Here is a 20317-nt window from a genome sequence, read left to right as displayed (position 1 = left end):
TATATTATAAAATTTGTTTTGCTCTCTCCCATTGTAGATTTGCAGTATTTTGCTTTAAGATGCAAGTACTTTATTTATTTTTTATTCTTCCCTCCTCCCTCCCTAAAAACTTGCTTCTGTTTAACTATTATTTACATGATTAGAAAAGGTATCTTCTCTCCTGAATTCCCACAGTGGATTTAGCTCTTGCTAAAGCTGCCTTAGGCATAGCTTGGCACCACATAGGTTTTTTTCAACAACTAGTACCTTGTAAACAAGTGCTTTTGCTGGCTTCCATTTTAGAATAAAGCTTCCATTTTAGAATAAGGCTTTCTATATAAACATCATAGTTTAATTAGACAGCCAAAGATTGAAACCTTGTCAAGTCAAGCATGTCCTTGGAGCATTTCGAGCATTCTTGTTATCTTATCTTTTATAGGGTGGTTTTAAGGAGGTTACGTTCGGTGTGCGTTATCTCGGTTGAGGTAATAGAACAGATGGCTGTTCGGCGAGAGACAAAGACCATTGGCCCGGACTTTGCGGTGAGCAGCAAAGCGACGGCACTCGCCGCTGGCCTCGAAGAAAGCTGCCCATAAAGATCTTGCGATCTCTTTGGCGTGAATTTCAGCTCTCCTGACCTTTGTTTGAATCTGGCGCCAAATCAAGCAAATCTGCAGCGTCCAGTAACAGCGATGTCATCAAGCTGGCTAAGCAGCCAATCACATCGAAGAATTCTCAGACAGCAAACCAGGAAGTAAAATGAACAGATTCTAATTTACTTTTTATAAATTTTACAGAGAGCGAAATAAAGATTGGGACATACACATAGGATTAAGGTAGAAGCTGAAATACAAACAAATTAAAAAAAAAAATTATGAACAGTGTTCTTAATCATATTAATGGAAACATTTGTCCACACCCTCAAAGCCTCCTTGAAAAAGTGCAACATCCCCACTGACACCTGGGAATCCTTGGCCCAAGACCGCACAAAGTGGAGGAGAAGCATCTGGGAAGGCGCCGAACACCCCGAGTCTCTTCGCCGGGAGCAAGCGAAAGCCAAGCGCAAGCAGCGCACGTCAACCCCAGCACCCCACCCACCCTTCCCTTCAGCCACCGTCTGCCCCACCTGTGAAAGAGACTGTAGGTCCCGTATTGGACTCATCAGTCACCTGAGAACTCATTTTTAATGTGGAAGCAAGTCATCCTCGGTTCCAAGGGACTGCCCAAGAAGAAGAGAACTGTCTGAGCTCAATATTAAAGTATCTCATTAACATCCTTTCTGAACCCAGTCTAAACATCAGAACCCTTCAACTGCACAAAAAAATTCTCATCCCAAAGAACCGTTCGCTCAGAATTTTTAGTTAACGGCTTAGATTGTATAAAATGCTGTAACAAATTTAATCTTTTTAGTTTTGACTTTTTTTTCTCCTACTGCGTGTGCCCAGTTACTTTTTTTTTTGCCTGTATCAAGATGCAGTCAGGGTAATACACAGAGCAGGATGAAAACTACAACTCCTGTACAAATCCCCAGCACCCAAGATCCGGGCGAATCTAAAAACAGACTTGGGGTTGGGGAGTTTTTTCAGGCATTTCTAATATTAAGTACTCAATTTTATGGGCAGGTTAAATTATTTTCTTCAGAACTGTGATTTTAAAAAAATGTGACGGATGTTATTTTAGCTGGAAATACTGACTTGATTGAGGAAGGAATATAGTGGGCAAATCAGTTTGGCAAAAAAAATTGAAACAATTTGATTAGTTTGGTTTTGTGTAAGTGGCTGATTACAGATTGGTTCCAAAAAACTAAAACCAAGTGATTTAATTGATTAGTTTGTGTAGGTTCTTCATTCATGATCGGTAGTAGCAACTTTTTTCGACCAATTGTGACAGATTACTTTTTATACTCCACCCTAGGTGTGATATATCCTATAACCAAGACTTAATTGTAGAGATAGGCACTTATGTTCTTTTTCATAAAAACATTAAGACTGAAGCACTGCATAAAAGGCAACTACTAAAGACATATTTTGCTGCGCCAAAGAAAAGCTTGTTAAATATCAAAGAAATGGTAGACCTCCATGCTGATATAATAACATGCTGCATAGAACAGGATACAGCAAAGGCTATGGGCCCCGACAACATCCCGGCTGTCGTGCTGAAGACTTGTGCTCCAGAACTAGCCGCGCCTCTAGCCAAGCTGTTCCAGTACATCTATAACACCGGCATCCATCCGACAAAGTGGAAAACTGCCCAGGTATGTGCTGCCCACAAAATGCAGGACAATTCCAATCCGGCCAATTACCGCCCCATCAGTCTACTCTCAATCAACAGCAAAGTGAGGGAAGGTGTCGTCGACAATGCTATCAAGCGGCACTTACTCACCAATAACCTGCTCACTGATGCCCAGTTTGGATTCTGCCAGGACCACTCAGCTCCAGGTTGTCCAAATATGGACAAAAGAGCTGAATTCCAGAGGTGAGGCGAGAGTGACTGCCCTTGACATCAAGGCAGTATTTGACCGAGTCTGGCATCAAGGAGCCCTAGTAAAACTGAAGTCAATGAGAATCGGGGGGGGAAACTCTCCACTGGCTGGAGTCATACCTAGCACAAAGGAAGATGGTTGTGGTGGTTAGAGGTCAATCATCGCAGCCCCAGGACACCACTGCTGGAGTTCCTCAGGGCAGTGTCCTAGGCCCAACCATCTTCAGCTGCTTCATCAATGACCTTCCCTCCATCATAAGTTCAGAAGTGGGGATGTTCGCTGATGACTGCAGTGTTCAGTGCCATTCGCAACTCCTACGACAATGAAGCAGTCCATGCCCGCATGCGGCAAGACCTGAACGACATTCAGGCTTGGGCTGATAAGTGGCAAGTAACATTCGCACCACGGAAGTGCCAGGCAATGACTATCTCCAACAAGCGAGTGTCTAACCACCGCCCCTTGACATTCAATGGCATTACCATCGCCGAATCCCCCACCATCAATATCCTGGGGTTCACCATTGACCAGAAACTTAACTGGACCAGCCACATAAATACTGTGGCAACAAGAGCAGGTCCGAGGCTGGGTATTCTGCAGCGAGTGCCTCACCTCCTAACTCCCTAAAGCCTTTCCACCATCTACAAGGCACAAGTCAGAAGTGTGATGGAATACTCTCCACTTGCCTGGATGAGTGCAGCTCCAACAACACTCAAGAAGCTCGACACCATCCAAGACAAAGCAACCCGCTTGATTAGCACCCCATCCACCACCTTAAACATTTACTCCCTCCACCACTGGTGTACTGTGGCTGCAGTGTGTACCATCTACAAGATGCACTGCAGCAACTCGCCAAGGCTTCTTCGGCAACACCTCCCAAACCCGTGACCTCTACCACCTAGAAGAACAAGGGCAGCAGACGCATGGGAACACCACCACCTCGAAGTTCCCCTCCAATTCACACACCATCCTGACTTGGAAGTAAATCGCCGTTCCTTCGTCGTCGCTGGGTCAAAATCCTGGAACTCCCTCCCTAACAGCATTGTGGGAGTACCTTCACCACACATACTGCAGCGGTTCAAGGCGGCTCATCACCACCTTCTCAAGGACAACTATGGATGGGCAATAAATGCTAGCCTTGCCAGTGATGCCCACATTCCATGAACAAAAAAAATGTTAATATCAGTTTGAGCCCCTACACAGTGAATTCTTCAGCTCAGACGGCGATGTATTCCCACAGGGAGTGGGTCACAAGATAAATTATTACTCTTACATTGTTCCTTGGGGCTGACTCAGGAGTATTTAGGTAAATATCACCAACTTGCCCTTTGAGATGCATAAAGGTGCACAGCATGGGGGCTGCGGGTGGTGCGAACACTTGGCTGGATCATGATCATAAAGAAAAGGAGGCATATAACAGATTACTGCCTTCCAGATGGTGTTATCCCCACATTTCGAATTAGAAACATATCAGGGTTTCCTCAATGGCTCAGCGAGCTTTGCAAGAGTGTAGCTGGTCTAAACAAGCCAGTTTATTCATAGTCCATGCTGAGTTAGTTGATCTTAGTTCGGGTGCTACAATTGGTATCAGTGACCCTTGGCTAAAGAGCAGACAAGTACACTGATGCAAAGGCAAAATACTGCGAATGCTGGAAATCTGAAATAAAAAGACAAAATGCTGGAAATACTCAGCAGGTCAGGCAGCATCTGTGGAGAGAGAAACAGAGTTAACGTTCAGGTCGATGACCTTTCGTCAGCGTACTGATGTTCATGCCTTGATTTTTATTCAGCAACCCATGCTAAAAATCTGAGTAGACCTCGACAGTGGACAGGAGGGCTTGGCTGTGATTTTGCCCCCTCCCCACTGTGGTGGATTAGTCTCACTCAAATAATGGACAGTTGGCCAATATCCCAGAGGGCATGGAAGGCCTGTAGAGCGGTACTCAGCAGGGAATAAATGTCTTCATGAGACGAGAGATGAGAAAATTGACAAGAAGAAAAAAAAAAGTATCAGTGGAACACCTTATCTATGGTATGTCAGCTGTAACAAACAAAGAGGTATCAAAACAAAGGATTTGAAAAAAATACTTACAAAGGGTTTGACCCCATATTGCTTCTCCACTTTTTCTTTCAATTGCTTGAAACAGGTTTCCAATCTCTCATGGAAAGGCCTCAATGCTTCGGTTACCTTCTCACCATGAATTCGGACTCCCTCGTTCAAGAATGGGATCTAGATGATTTTTTTTTTAAATCGCACAATGAGGGCAATGTTCCACATTCACAATTTACACTTGTACATTGCCTTTCACATAACAAACATCTCAAAGCACTTTACAGGAGATGGATGAATTGGGAGGGAACTTATGAGGTGTGATCGAAGACACTGGGAAAGAGGCAGGTTTTGTGGAGGCTTTTGAAAGTGGGAAGACAGGTGGCAAGGCAGAGGGATTTAGTGAGAGAATTTAAGAGTGCTGTGATGTGGTAGCTAAAGGCTCCGAGGTTCATTGTGGACTACTCTGTTCACCCCACTCCACTGTTGTAAGTGTAGAAGGTGTGAGCTGGGACATAGGGCAGGAAGAGGTTTCAGACATATGGTAAAGCATGGAATATTTTTTAATGCAAGAGAAAAAAAATAAACAATTACGTGCTAAAACACCGCCCGATTGCGCTGGTTCATGTAAGATTTTACGTTTGTGATTATGCAAATGAGTTTGAGTGGAAACTTGAACCATAATTTCACTTCGGAAAACTAGCGCAATTTTGAGCGCAGTTTGTACCTGGATTGCCAATTGCACCTAAAGCGGTGTTTTGGATGACTGAAGTTTATGTAGAGTAGAGCTCCAGGGGCCAGGAAGGAGAATGCTGAGAGAAATCAAGCTTTGACATGATGAAGATGTGGATGATGGTATCAGCAGTGATGGGGGTGAGGTATGGATGCAGGCATGCAATGTTGTGGAGGTGGAAGCAAGTGGTTTTGGTGACGGAGCAGATGTAGGATTTGAAGCTCAGCTCAGGGTTAAACAGGACACCATGGCTGCACACTGCTGGGTTCAGCCTGAAAGAGGGATAGATTACTGTATATACTTAATATCAGTTAACTCCACCTGTCAATATTATCAGCCTTAAATCAACAGTTGCAGGAATAAATTCAGTTGAGGTTCCAAGTGACTGCATCTGTTTTCCAAGACATGTTTATTCCAAACCTTTTCTGTTAATTTCTCTAGAATATGGCACCGTTTCTTAATATCATCCAAACACTTCCAGGCATCCATTCTTCAGCATCTTAATTTCCTGACCATATCTTTATCCAACCTCTTTAAACACCAGTTCAGGTTTCTTAGACACATTTTTATTCTTACCAAGTCACTTATTTTTACCTCTCTTACGTAATCCAACCTGCTTAATAATTGACCTCTGTTCAAAAACATAGCTCTGGAAACTAAAATGTATAGTTTTTTTTAATTAATCATGAATGATGCACTTTTCTCACTCATTCTTGGCTAAGGGACATGTATTACAAGATACATTCACTGGATTTTCCATAGTTAATTTGAGCCTATTGTTCTGAATTCATGTCATTACAGCATTCCTTTCACTCCTGAAACCAAATGCTATTGTATTGTAACTATATTACTGGCTTGCAATGAAATTAATTGGTGCAGCTTGAACTGATACCCCAGATTTTTGCTCAATATATTCAATTGAATGCAGTGTGCCGTTACTTTTTTTTAATCATTACCTTTTTTAGGTTGGGTGGTATGTGAGGAAATGAATTGTGTGCTCAAAGTAAGTGATTATAGTGCTGGCAAATTATATACATTTTTCAGTTTTTTTGCATCCAATGTTGGCACCAAGTACTCCCTGCTGCATAGTTTGACTCTATAATGCATTAATACCAAAGTACTATAACTTCAATTTCAGTAAAGTATCTTTACAACACCAATGCAAAGTATATTTACACCATTTCCCAAACCAACTATTGTTATGTCTTCTGTGACAAAGAATATCCAATTAGTGCTGAATTATATGTCAATTTATATATAGTAGTGAGATCTACTTTTGCACCTGCTTGACTTTCATGGCATCATTGAAAGAGGTGGGACTGGTGGGGAGAGGTATCCTGCCAGAATTCTGGCTGCTTCTTCCTTACCAGAGCCAACTTCCAGTATGTCTGCATGCAGCAGGCATATTTACTGCACCAATGCGGCAGTAGGAGCCTAATGCAAAGCAATTATGTCGGTAGGAAGGTGGCTGCAGCAAGATGGATAATTTTTTTGAAAGACTGAAATCTTCAGCCTCATCAGCCCATCCCCGACAGCATGAATATGGATAGGGCAGACTGTATGGAGGGAAATGAGGGCAGTGAATTTAGTGCAGAGAGGACAAGGGGAGCTAACATGGAGATTGAGTCGCTCAGTGCAAAGGCTGAAGGAAGAATGTGGGGAGGATATCTCAATCCTCCTCTAATTACTCTCCTCTATTGTCCCGCTCGGTGTGACTCCCCTTGCTTGGTTACAATCTTACCGATCAGATTGCACCCAGAGCATCTTCGGCAAAGGTTTCTCTTCCCGTCCAAACATAGTAACTTCTGGGGACCCCAAGGATCTATCCATGGACCCCTCTTCTTTCACATCTACATGCTGCCTCTTGGCAACATCATCCAAAAACATGGCGTCAGCTTCCACATGTACGCTGACAACACCTGGCTCTACCTCTCCACCTGTCTCGACCTCTCCACTGTCTCTGTGTGTTTGACAATATCCATTCCTGGATTAGCCACAATTTCCTCCAGTTAAACATTGGGAAGACCGAAGTAATCGTCTTCAGCCCCTACCACAAACTTTGTACCCTTTCCACTGATTCCACCACTGGCCCCCCCACTCCAACTACTGTCACAAAGTCTTTGTAACGTTGGCCTCCTATTCAACCCTGAGCTGACGTTCTGACACAATGGCCCCAATATTAGCTCAGAGGCAGGGAGAAAGTGGGCGGGGGCTGTTTTGAGGTCGGGAAACCAAAAAAAACATTTTTTGTCTCCGTTTCCCAACCGCAATCAGCCAGATTGAGAGGCTGGTTGGCTGTTGGGCGGGTAGGTCTTCAGCACCAGGCCACACCGGGGGGTGGGGAGGGAGGAGATTGGAAGGGTTGTGGGGGTGGGGGGCGGGTTGGTGGGTGTGGATGTCAAATCGCGGGGGGTGAGTGAAGCAGGTAAACTGGATCCAGCAAATAAGTGGAACGGCACTTACCTCCTGGATCCAACAGTCCTCATCTCCCTTTAGTCGAAGGGTTTCCCGAGGGTTAAATTTAAAATGGTGGTTAATTCTGAGCCATGCAGCCTCATTAAAATATTTAAATGACCAACCCACCTCCTGTAGCCCGTACCCTGTCCCGTCTCTGTTAAAAGTTGAAGTTGGGGGGGGGTAGATTGGAGTCGGCTTTCAAGTTTTTTACACACCACCAGACCCAAACCCACCCGTTTTTGGGGGTTACAATTCCGCCATCACAAAGATCGGCTACTTCTACCTCTAGCACTGACAGCCTTCACCCTTGCCAGCAGCTCATCTGCTGCTGAAACTCTTCTCCATCCTTTTGTCACTTCCAGACCCGACTATTCCAATGTTCCCCTTGCTGTCCTCCAATCCTCCGCACTCTGTAAACTTCAGCTCCTCCAAAACTCTGCTATGTGTACCTTATCCTGCACCAAGTTCTGCTCACCCATCACAGTTGTCCTTGCAGACATGCATTGGCTCCCAGTCAGCCAACAGCTCCAATTTAGAATTCTCATGGTCATGTTCAAATCCCTTCATGGTCACATGCCTCCTACATCTGTAACCGTCACCCAACCCCTACACCTCCCCTAGAGAATTCTCTGTTCCTCCGACTGTGGCCATGCCTATAGCCGCCTAGGCCCCACACTCTAGAATTCTCTCCCTAAACTCCTCAGCCTCACCACCTCCTTCTCCTCTTTAAAACCCGCCTCTCTGACCAAGCCTTTGCTCACCCCTCCTAATATCTCTTTCTTTGGCTCACCATCCATTCTTGTTTGATTACGTCTCGGTGAAGCGCCTTGGGCTTTTTTTTCCTGTGCTAAACATGCTATATCAATGCAAGTTGTTGCAAAGTGTTAAAAATGGGTATGGGGAGATGACTGAGGCAGGACTGTGATGTGAGGGCGTCTGGTGGTCTGAAAAGGGCCAAAGGCAGTTTGGGGCTTATTCTCCTGGAACCCTTCTTTCTGCCTCAAAGCTGCCAGATCCTGCCCCCTAGCACTACTAGACCCTGCCTACACTCCAATACTACCAGATCCCATTTCTCCTAATAGTGCCAGGACCCCTCCCTAATCCTCCTAGACCCTAAAACTTCCACAACCTCCACTCTCTGATCCTAGGATCCCCCCCTTCCTATGCTCACAAATTCCAGCCTGCCCTCCCAGTGCTCCCAGGCCCCTGTACCTTCCCTAATGCTAAAGATCCCCTTGCAGTGCTTCCTGAGCCCAAGACTACGCCTAATAATCGCAGACATCGGAACCCCCATTCACAATGCCCCCAAAACTGGGTCCCCATCCCAGTAGCTCCCTAATGCTCCCAGAACCCCTTTTTGCAGTGCTCCTCCACGTGCTTCCACACATTAGGAACCCCTTCAAATCACTGCTAAACCCCGAGGCCTAGAAATTCAGTGGCCTGCGCCACCAGTTTGCACCCAAAGAGGGCACTCAGTGGCTTTTGCGCCACTGGCCACACCTACCGCGATATTTAGCGGGGCGCTAATGGCGGTGTTAGCCTGTAGCGCTGCGCCGCCACCGATGACGTCATCGGTGTGCGCAGCGCCCCGATGGCCATATTTGGTTGCGCCTGCCTCTTCAGTGCCGGCCGCAAACAGCGACCGGTACACAGGGGCCTACCTGTGGCGGTAGTGGCGCTAGTTAAGGTGGAGGTGCGGCCGGCCGCTTTTTTGGCGCCCGCCTGCCCGCAACTCCGTCCCCGGCCTCCTACACCCCACCCCCCGCGGCATTGCCGGTTGTTTCCCGAGAGCCCGGCACTTCTCCTTGGTGCCGGGCTCATTTACCGGCACTCGCGAGCGGGGATCGCGCTGTTGCAGGTACCTCCCCCTTAACAGTGGGAGGAAGGCCTGCAGTACCGCAGCCTGCCGTGCCGCAGCGTGTGGCGCTGTGGCCCTTAACGCGCCGAAATTCAGTTTCAGCGCCCCAAGCGGGGCGCGGGAAGCCTCGTTTAGCGGCCCATTTCCATTTGGGGCGCAGAAACTGAATATCCGGATGGCGCAAGTGGCTCTGCTCGCAGCGGTAATTCCGGCGCCCAGGCGAGCTTGGCGCCCCAAATGGCGCCCAACTGAATTTTTAGCCCCGAGTCCCCAACCTAGTACAGCCAGAACTAAGCCTTTTCCTGAGCTCTCAGATCCCTGGGCTGCCCCTAATGCTGATAATCAGTGTTCCTGATAACACTACTTGGTGTAATACCCCTCTTCTTATACAGTCACCAAATTCTATGAGGCATCAGCTAATATGTATATACAATTATAGCAGTCATCATCACTTCAATCAGCTTTCTTTCATCACCTGCTTTGTAAAGTATTCCACCATTTTAGTTTTTTATTTTGATAGATGTTTGGGTAGCATTCAGAAAAAAACTGAAGCACCCCTGTAATTATCAATAGAATGGTTTTATTTCTTATTTTATGGATCAAGTTTTATTTTATAGATTAAGTTTTTTATTCTACCTTAATTTGAAAGTGCAAGTAGTCACAATATGTGGGCAAATCTATATTTCAAATACTTGCTGGAAAATGGTTTGGTGGTGAGTGGGAGGTTGTACCCCAGTAGCATTCTCTTCAATGTCTAAGGGCATAGAATGATGCGTGGGTAGATGGTAAATAAGATGAGATACAGATTTGTGGAAGAAGCTTTGTGCAGATTTGTACAGCTGCAGGGATAAAACAAATATGTTTTTAAACACTATCTTAAAAGGTCAGAAACTTCCCCACACATTAAAAAAAAGTGATTGAACCGTGTAATGGCAGAACTCTATTCCTTGGCATGACAGTTTTTGCAACTGAAACAGGTTCTTGATTCAAATCCTGGCATGTGCAAAAACATTGGATAATCTCATTAACTCCGATACAGCATAAATGTGCTGTGCGTAGTAATTGATACAGCTCGTTATGCAGCATACAATGAAATTTGCACAAAGCATAAAACTGCTTTTTTGTATAGCTATAGGTAAGCAGATGTAGCTACTATGCCTTGGTTTGATTTTAGCATCCAATTTTAACTGCATTCTCAATAGCGTCTAACAAAATAATGGAATAGGGACACTGCAATTCATAACATTTCTAACCATAACCATGCTTTCTTGTTCTGGTTCACCCAAAGTGCGTCGAGACCAGCTGGGCCTCAATTTTAACTCCCCCACCAGGTGGAAACCAGGTGGGGCAGGAGTTAAAATGCAGCTGCAGACTTGTATGCTACTTTCCCGTCCCGATCTGGCCAACTCGGTTTTTAATTCGCAGGCGACAAGGACACCCACCCGAAGCCTGCGGGGTCCTCTTTAAATATGCAGGTTGGGTTCCAATCTGCCATTCTAAACTGAAGACTGAGCGGAGGAGCAGTGGTGGCTTCACCGGCAGTCCAAACAGCAGCCATGGCCAGAATTTTTTTACCTTGTTATGGCATTTCCATGGTCCTATTATCTCAGAAACCAGCATTCTGCATGCAGCATTTAATTATCTCTATTTGTGCTTATTATGTTAATCATGTTCCTAATGAGACATTCATCCAGCTCTTTTTGTAAATGTTAATTGACACAGCATTAACTGGGTGTCTAGTTCCTATTTCAACTATTCTGTAGGAGAAAGTAAAGTCCTTCCAGTTCCAAGTCTTGCTTCAGGGTTTCTTATTTGTACTTGTGTTTTCTGTTCACACTTCAAAGAGACCCTAGTGTCTTAAACATTTGATTTCTGGCAGGTTCAGGAAAATTCTGATCTCTCTATGCCAGCTAGTTGTGGCGCTGGAATAAACAATTTTACAGTAATGAAAAAGCAAAATACTGTGAATGCTGAAAATCTGAAATAAACAGAACATGCTGGTAATACTCAGTACTGCTCCCATTTTTTCGGATAGCAGTTGCTGGTAATGAGTCTGCTTTTGTCATTTTCAGCTCTTTTAGACCCTTCTTTTGTTTCTTTTCTTGTCCCATTACCATCTCATTTTGCCTTGTACCATCATCCCTTCTGTCATTTAATCACGCCTGCTTTCCCTTTTGTTCTTTCCTCCCCTCGCCCCTTTCCCTGCCTCTGCACTTGCTTAAATCCTGTTACATCTCTAACTTTTCCCAGTTCTGATCAAAGGTCATCGACCTGAAACTTTAACTCTGTTTCTCTCGCCACAGATGCTGCCTGACCAGCTGAGTATTTCCAGCATTTTCTGTCTATACTTATAGTAATAAAGCTACTTAATACAAATGTTATTGCAGTATTTAGCTTTTGTATTACAGGTAGACTATCCTTTATCCGAAAACCTCGGGACCAGCCGAGTTTCGGATAAAGGAGAATTTCGGATTTCGGAAGGTGGGTCGGCGGGGGTCCGCGGGGGGGGGGGGGGGGTCGGCGGGGTGTCGTGCGCAGGACTTACGCTGACGCTCAGCGTAAGTCAGTCGGGGTCGGCGGGGGTCGGGGCCGGCGGGGTCCGCAGGGGGGTCGGCGGTTGTCGGGGCCGGCGGGGGGGTCGGCGGTTGTCGGGGCCGGCGGGGTCGGCGGTTGTTGGGGCCGGCAGGGGGGTCGGCGGGGGGGGGATCGGCGGTAGTCGGGGCCGGCGGTTGTCGGGGCCGGCGGGGTCCGCGGGTGGGTCGGCGGTTGTCGGGGCCGACGGGGTCCGCGGTTGTCGGGGCTGGCGGGGGTCAGCGGTTGTCGGGGCCGGTGGGGGGGGTCGGCGGTTGTCGGGGCCGGCGGGGTCCGCGGGGGGGTCGGCGGGGGGTCGTGCGCACGACTTACCCTTTATTCGAACTTCCGAAACCGAAACCCTCTAAAAACCGAAGGCTTTTTCGTTCGTACACACGACTTACGCTGAACGAAAAAACCTTCGGTTTTTAGAGGGTTTCAGTTTTCGGAAGTCCGGATAAAGGGTAGTCTACCTGTACTGTAATATTAACTACTAAATGAAACACTGAAAATACAATTTTATATAATAAACTTTTACGTAGCTTTTTAATTGCTATGCTTTTTTCTATTCTCTTTCAGCCACCTTTTAATTTTAATTTTATTATTTCCATCCATATTATATATGCTAGCTGGAGAGCCCGGCGGTGCCGAGGGTTTTTTGAGGGCATATTGTTGTTGGAAGAGGGACAGAGAGCGCGCGGCTGGGGGGGCCAGAGAGCGCGCGGCTGGTGGGGACAGAGAGCGCGCGGCTGGGGGGGACAGAGAGCGCGCGGCTGGGGGGACAGAGAGCGCGCGGCTGGGGGGACAGAGAGCGCGCGGCTGGGGGGGCAGAGAGCGCGCGGCTGGGGGGGCAGAGAGCGCGCGGCTGGGGGGGCAGAGAGCGCGCGGCTGGGGGGGCAGAGAGCTCGCGGCTGGGGGGGGACAGAGAGCGCGCGGCTGGGGGGGCAGAGAGCGCGCGGCTGGGGGGGCAGAGAGCGCGCGGCTGGGGGGGCAGAGAGCGCGCGGCTGGGGGGGCAGAGAGCGCGCGGCTGGGGGGGCAGAGAGCGCGCGGCTGGGGGGGCAGAGAGCGCGCGGCTGGGGGGGCAGAGAGCGCGCGGCTGGGGGGGGCAGAGAGCGCGCGGCTGGGGGGGCAGAGAGCGCGCGGCTGGGGGGGGCAGAGAGCGCGCGGCTGGGGGGGCAGAGAGCGCGCGGCTGGGGGGGCAGAGAGCGCGCGGCTGGGGGGGCAGAGAGCGCGCGGCTGGGGGGGCAGAGAGCGCGCGGCTGGGGGGGCAGAGAGCGCGCGGCTGGGGGGCAGAGAGCGCGCGGCTGGGGGGGCAGAGAGCGCGCGGCTGGGGGGGCAGAGAGCGCGCGGCTGGGGGGGAAGAGAGCGCGCGGCTGGGGGGGAAGAGAGCGCGCGGCTGGGGGGGAAGAGAGCGCGCGGCTGGGGGGGAAGAGCGCGCGCGGCTGGGGGGGGAAGAGCGCGCGCGGCTGGGGGGGGAAGAGCGCGCGCGGCTGGGGGGGGAAGAGCGCGCGCGGCTGGGGGGGGAAGAGCGCGCGCGGCTGGGGGGGAAGAGCGCGCGCGGCTGGGGGGGGAAGAGCGCGCGCGGCTGGGGGGGAAGAGCTGCGCGCGGCTGGGGGGGAAGAGCGCGCGCGGCTGGGGGGGAAGAGCGCGCGCGGCTGGGGGGGGAAGAGCGCGCGCGGCTGGGGGGGAAGAGCGCGCGCGGCTGGGGGGGGAAGAGCGGGCGCGGCTGGGGGGGAAGAGCGGGCGCGGCTGGGGGGGAAGAGCGGGCGCGGCTGGGGGGGAAGAGCGGGCGCGGCTGGGGGGGGAAGAGCGGGCGCGGCTGGGGGGGAAGAGCGGGCGCGGCTGGGGGGGAAGAGCGGGCGCGGCTGGGGGGGGAAGAGCGGGCGCGGCTGGGGGGGAAGAGCGGGCGCGGCTGGGGGGGAAGAGCGGGCGCGGCTGGGGGGAAGAGCGGGCGCGGCTGGGGGGGAAGAGCGGGGCGCGGCTGGGGGGGAAGAGCGGGCGCGGCTGGGGGGGAAGAGCGGGCGCGGCTGGGGGGGAAGAGCGGGCGCGGCTGGGGGGAAGAGCGGGCGCGGCTGGGGGGGAAGAGCGGGCGCGGCTGGGGGGGAAGAGCGGGCGCGGCTGGGGGGGAAGAGCGGGCGCGGCTGGGGGGGAAGAGCGGGCGCGGCTGGGGGGGAAGAGCGGGCGCGGCTGGGGGGGAAGAGCGGGCGCGGCTGGGGGGGAAGAGCGGGCGCGGCTGGGGGGGGAAGAGCGGGCGCGGCTGGGGGGGAAGAGCGGGCGCGGCTGGGGGGGGAAGAGCGGGCGCGGCTGGGGGGGAAGAGCGGGCGCGGCTGGGGGGAAGAGGGGCGCGGCTGGGGGAAGAGCGGGCGCGGCTGGGGGGGAAGAGCGGGCGCGGCTGGGGGGGAAGAGCGGGCGCGGCTGGGGGGGAAGAGCGGGCGCGGCTGGGGGGGAAGAGCGGGCGCGGCTGGGGGGGAAGAGCGGGCGCGGCTGGGGGGGAAGAGCGGGCGCGGCTGGGGGGGAAGAGCGGGCGCGGCTGGGGGGGGAAGAGCGGGCGCGGCTGGGGGGGGAAGAGCGGGCGCGGCTGGGGGGGGAAGAGCGGGCGCGGCTGGGGGGGGAAGAGCGGGCGCGGCTGGGGGGGAAGAGCGGGCGCGGCTGGGGGGGAAGAGCGGGCGCGGCTGGGGGGGGAAGAGCGGGCGCGGCTGGGGGGGGAAGAGCGGGCGCGGCTGGGGGGGGAAGAGCGGGCGCGGCTGGGGGGGGAAGAGCGGGCGCGGCTGGGGGGGAAGAGCGGGCGCGGCTGGGGGGGAAGAGCGGGCGCGGCTGGGGGGGAAGAGCGGGCGCGGCTGGGGGGGGAAGAGCGGGCGCGGCTGGGGGGGAAGAGCGGGCGCGGCTGGGGGGGAAGAGCGGGCGCGGCTGGGGGGGAAGAGCGGGCGCGGCTGGGGGGAAGAGCGGGCGCGGCTGGGGGGGAAGAGCGGGCGCGGCTGGGGGGGAAGAGCGGGCGCGGCTGGGGGGGAAGAGCGGGCGCGGCTGGGGGGGAAGAGCGGGCGCGGCTGGGGGGGAAGAGCGGGCGCGGCTGGGGGGGAAGAGCGGGCGCGGCTGGGGGGGAAGAGCGGGCGCGGCTGGGGGGGAAGAGCGGGCGCGGCTGGGGGGGAAGAGCGGGCGCGGCTGGGGGGGAAGGCGGGCGCGGCTGGGGGGGAAGAGCGGGCGCGGCTGGGGGGGAAGAGCGGGCGCGGCTGGGGGGGAAGAGCGGGCGCGGCTGGGGGGGGAAGAGCGGGCGCGGCTGGGGGGGAAGAGCGGGCGCGGCTGGGGGGGAAGAGCGGGCGCGGCTGGGGGGGAAGAGCGGGCGCGGCTGGGGGGGGAAGAGCGGGCGCGGCTGGGGGGGAAGAGCGGGCGCGGCTGGGGGGGAAGAGCGGGCGCGGCTGGGGGGGAAGAGCGGGCGCGGCTGGGGGGGAAGAGCGGGCGCGGCTGGGGGGGAAGAGCGGGCGCGGCTGGGGGGGAAGAGCGGGCGCGGCTGGGGGGGAAGAGCGGGCGCGGCTGGGGGGGAAGAGCGGGCGCGGCTGGGGGGAAGAGCGGGCGCGGCTGGGGGGGAAGAGCGGGCGCGGCTGGGGGGGAAGAGCGGGCGCGGCTGGGGGGGAAGAGCGGGCGCGGCTGGGGGGGAAGAGCGGGCGCGGCTGGGGGGGAAGAGCGGGCGCGGCTGGGGGGGAAGAGCGGGCGCGGCTGGGGGGGAAGAGCGGGCGCGGCTGGGGGGGAAGAGCGGGCGCGGCTGGGGGGGAAGAGCGGGCGCGGCTGGGGGGGAAGAGCGGGCGCGGCTGGGGGGGAAGAGCGGGCGCGGCTGGGGGGGAAGAGCGGGCGCGGCTGGGGGGGAAGAGCGGGCGCGGCTGGGGGGGAAGAGCGGGCGCGGCTGGGGGGGAAGAGCGGGCGCGGCTGGGGGGGAAGAGCGGGCGCGGCTGGGGGGGAAGAGCGGGCGCGGCTGGGGGGGAAGAGCGGGCGCGGCTGGGGGGGAAGAGCGGGCGCGGCTGGGGGGGAAGAGCGGGCGCGGCTGGGGGGAAGAGCGGGCGCGGCTGGGGGGGAAGAGCGGGCGCGGCTGGGGGGGAAGAGCGGGCGCGGCTGGGGGGAAGAGCGGGCGCGGCTGGGGGGGAAGAGCGGGCGCGGCTGGGGGGGAAGAGCGGGCGCGGCTGGGGGGGAAGAGCGGGCGCGGCTGGGGGGGAAGAGCGGGCGCGGCTGGGGGGGGAAAGAGCGGGCGCGGCTGGGGGGGAAGAGCGGGCGCGGCTGGGGGGGAAGAGCGGGCGCGGCTGGGGGGGAAGAGCGGCGCGGCTGGGGGGGAAGAGCGGGCGCGGCTGGGGGGGAAGAGCGGGCGCGGCTGGGGGGGAAGAGCGGGCGCGGCTGGGGGGGAAGAGCGGCGCGGCTGGGGGGGAAGAGCGGCGCGGCTGGGGGGAAGAGAGCGCGCGGCTGGGGGGGAAGAGAGCGGCGCGGCTGGGGGGGAAGAGAGCGCGCGGCTGGGGGGGAAGAGAGCGCGCGGCTGGGGGGGAAGAGAGCGCGCGGCTGGGGGGGGAAGAGAGCGCGCGGCTGGGGGGGAAGAGAGCGCGCGGCTGGGGGGGAAGAGAGCGCGCGGCTGGGGGGAAGAGAGCGCGCGGCTGGGGGGGAAGAGAGCGCGCGGCTGGGGGGGAAGAGAGCGCGCGGCTGGGGGGGGAAGAGAGCGCGCGGCTGGGGGGGAAGAGAGCGCGCGGCTGGGGGGGAAGAGAGCGCGCGGCTGGGGGGGAAGAGAGCGCGCGGCTGGGGGGGAAGAGAGCGCGCGGCTGGGGGGGAAGAGAGCGCGCGGCTGGGGGGGAAGAGAGCGCGCGGCTGGGGGGGAAGAGAGCGCGCGGCTGGGGGGGAAGAGAGCGCGCGGCTGGGGGGGAAGAGAGCGCGCGGCTGGGGGGGGAAGAGAGCGCGCGGCTGGGGGGGAAGAGAGCGCGCGGCTGGGGGGGAAGAGAGCGCGCGGCTGGGGGGGAAGAGAGCGCGCGGCTGGGGGGAAGAGAGCGCGCGGGCTGGGGGGAAGAGAGCGCGCGGCTGGGGGGGAAGAGAGCGCGCGGCTGGGGGGGAAGAGAGCGCGCGGCTGGGGAGAGAGCGCGCGGCTGGGGGGGAAGAGAGCGCGCGGCTGGGGGGAAGAGAGCGCGCGGCTGGGGGGGAAGAGAGCGCGCGGCTGGGGGGGAAGAGAGCGCGCGGCTGGGGGGGAAGAGAGCGCGCGGCTGGGGGGGAAGAGAGCGCGCGGCTGGGGGGGAAGAGAGCGCGCGGCTGGGGGGGAAGAGAGCGCGCGGCTGGGGGGGAAGAGAGCGCGCGGCTGGGGGGAAGAGAGCGCGCGGCTGGGGGGGAAGAGAGCGCGCGGCTGGGGGGGGAAGAGAGCGCGCGGCTGGGGGGGAAGAGAGCGCGCGGCTGGGGGGGAAGAGAGCGCGCGGCTGGGGGGGAAGAGAGCGCGCGGCTGGGGGGGAAGAGATGCGCGCGGCTGGGGGGAAGAGAGCGCGCGCTGGGGGGGAAGAGAGCGCGCGGCTGGGGGGGAAGAGAGCGCGCGGCTGGGGGGGGAAGAGAGCGCGCGGCTGGGGGGGAAGAGAGCGCGCGGCTGGGGGGGAAGAGAGCGCGCGGCTGGGGGGGGAAGAGAGCGCGCGGCTGGGGGGGGAAGAGAGCGCGCGGCTGGGGGGGAAGAGAGAGCGCGACTGGGGGGGGAAGAGAGAGCGCGACTGGGGGGGAAGAGAGAGCGCGTCTGGGGGGGGAAGAGAGAGCGCGACTGGGGGGGAAGAGAGAGCGCGACTGGGGGGGAAGAGAGAGCGCGACTGGGGGGGAAGAGAGAGCGCGACTGGGGGGGAAGAGAGAGCGCGACTGGGGGGGAAGAGAGAGCGCGACTGGGGGGGAAGAGAGAGCGCGACTGGGGGGGAAGAGAGAGCGCGACTGGGGGGGAAGAGAGAGCGCGACTGGGGGGGGAAGAGAGAGCGCGACTGGGGGGAAGAGAGAGCGCGACTGGGGGGGAAGAGAGAGCGCGACTGGGGGGGAAGAGAGAGCGCGACTGGGGGGGAAGAGAGAGCGCGACTGGGGGGGAAGAGAGAGCGCGACTGGGGGGGAAGAGAGAGCGCGACTGGGGGGGAAGAGAGAGAGCGCGACTGGGGGGGAAGAGAGAGCGCGACTGGGGGGGAAGAGAGAGCGCGACTGGGGGGGGAAGAGAGAGCGCGACTGGGGGGAAGAGAGAGCGCGACTGGGGGGGAAGAGAGAGCGCGACTGGGGGGAAGAGAGAGCGCGACTGGGGGGGAAGAGAGAGCGCGACTGGGGGGGAAGAGAGAGCGCGACTGGGGGGGAAGAGAGAGCGCGACTGGGGGGGAAGAGAGAGCGCGACTGGGGGGAAGAGAGAGCGCGACTGGGGGGGAGAGAGAGCGCGCGACTGGGGGGGAAGAGAGAGCGCGACTGGGGGGAAGAGAGAGCGCGACTGGGGGGGAAGAGAGCGCGCGACTGGGGGGGAAGAGAGAGCGCGCGACTGGGGGGGAAGAGAGAGCGCGACTGGGGGGGAAGAGAGAGCGCGACTGGGGGGGAAGAGAGAGCGCGACTGGGGGGGGAAGAGAGAGCGCGCGACTGGGGGGGAAGAGAGAGCGCGACTGGGGGGAAGAGAGAGCGCGACTGGGGGGGAAGAGAGAGCGCGACTGGGGGGGAAGAGAGAGCGCGACTGGGGGGGAAGAGAGAGCGACTGGGGGGAAGAGAGAGCGCGACTGGGGGGAAGAGAGAGCGCGACTGGGGGGGAAGAGAGAGCGCGACTGGGGGGGAAGAGAGAGCGCGACTGGGGGGGAAGAGAGAGCGCGACTGGGGGGAAGAGAGAGCGCGACTGGGGGGGAAGAGAGAGCGCGACTGGGGGGAAGAGAGAGCGCGACTGGGGGGGAAGAGAGAGCGCGACTGGGGGGGAAGAGAGAGCGCGACTGGGGGGGAAGAGAGAGCGCGACTGGGGGGGAAGAGAGAGCGCGACTGGGGGGGAAGAGAGAGCGCGACTGGGGGGGGAAGAGAGAGCGCGACTGGGGGGGAAGAGAGAGCGCGACTGGGGGGGGAAGAGAGAGCGCGACTGGGGGGGAAGAGAGAGCGCGACTGGGGGGGAAGAGAGAGCGCGACTGGGGGGGAAGAGAGAGCGCGACTGGGGGGGAAGAGAGAGCGCGACTGGGGGGGAAGAGAGAGCGCGACTGGGGGGGAAGAGAGAGCGCGACTGGGGGGGAAGAGAGAGCGCGACTGGGGGGGAAGAGAGAGCGCGACTGGGGGGGAAGAGAGAGCGCGACTGGGGGGAAGAGAGAGCGCGACTGGGGGGAAGAGAGAGCGCGACTGGGGGGAAGAGAGAGCGCGACTGGGGGGAAGAGAGAGCGCGACTGGGGGGGAAGAGAGAGCGCGACTGGGGGGGAAGAGAGAGCGCGACTGGGGGGGAAGAGAGAGCGCGACTGGGGGGGGAAGAGAGAGCGCGACTGGGGGGAAGAGAGAGCGCGACTGGGGGGGAAGAGAGAGCGCGACTGGGGGGGAAGAGAGAGCGCGACTGGGGGGGAAGAGAGAGCGCGACTGGGGGGGAAGAGAGAGCGCGACTGGGGGGGAAGAGAGAGCGCGACTGGGGGGGAAGAGAGAGCGCGACTGGGGGGAAGAGAGAGCGCGACTGGGGGGGAAGAGAGAGCGCGACTGGGGGGGAAGAGAGAGCGCGACTGGGGGGGAAGAGAGAGCGCGACTGGGGGGGAAGAGAGAGCGCGACTGGGGGGGAAGAGAGAGCGCGACTGGGGGGGAAGAGAGAGCGCGACTGGGGGGGGAAGAGAGAGCGCGACTGGGGGGGAAGAGAGAGCGCGACTGGGGGGGAAGAGAGAGCGCGACTGGGGGGGGAAGAGAGAGCGCGACTGGGGGGGAAGAGAGAGAGCGCGACTGGGGGGGAAGAGAGAGCGCGACTGGGGGGGAAGAGAGAGCGCGACTGGGGGGGAAGAGAGAGCGCGACTGGGGGGGAAGAGAGAGCGCGACTGGGGGGGGAAGAGAGAGCGCGACTGGGGGGGAAGAGAGAGCGCGACTGGGGGGGGAAGAGAGAGCGCGACTGGGGGGGAAGAGAGAGCGCGACTGGGGGGGAAGAGAGAGCGCGACTGGGGGGGAAGAGAGAGCGCGACTGGGGGGGAAGAGAGAGCGCGACTGGGGGGGAAGAGAGAGCGCGACTGGGGGGGAAGAGAGAG

General features: G+C 57.6%; 1 protein-coding gene across 4 annotated transcripts in view; it reads right to left on the bottom strand.

The window, feature by feature from the left end:
• dock1 (dedicator of cytokinesis 1) overlaps positions 1–20317 on the bottom strand; it is a 712419-nt gene that overhangs the window by 23242 nt on the left and 668860 nt on the right. For 3 of the 4 annotated variants that reach the window (XM_085994676.1, XM_085994677.1, XM_085994679.1), the window contains one exon: positions 4551–4688. The exons of the other annotated variant lie outside the window; for it this stretch is intronic. In XM_085994676.1, coding sequence (XP_085850802.1) covers positions 4551–4688 — 138 coding nt within the window. The remainder of the gene's footprint in view (positions 1–4550; positions 4689–20317) is intronic. 4 annotated transcript variants of the gene reach the window in all.

This window comes from Somniosus microcephalus, chromosome 8 (genome assembly GCF_052327205.1).
Source record: "Somniosus microcephalus isolate GS21.2 chromosome 8, FLI_Smic_1.0, whole genome shotgun sequence".
Classification (NCBI taxonomy): domain Eukaryota; kingdom Metazoa; phylum Chordata; class Chondrichthyes; order Squaliformes; family Somniosidae; genus Somniosus; species Somniosus microcephalus.
This window is presented reverse-complemented; position numbering and strand designations above follow the sequence as displayed.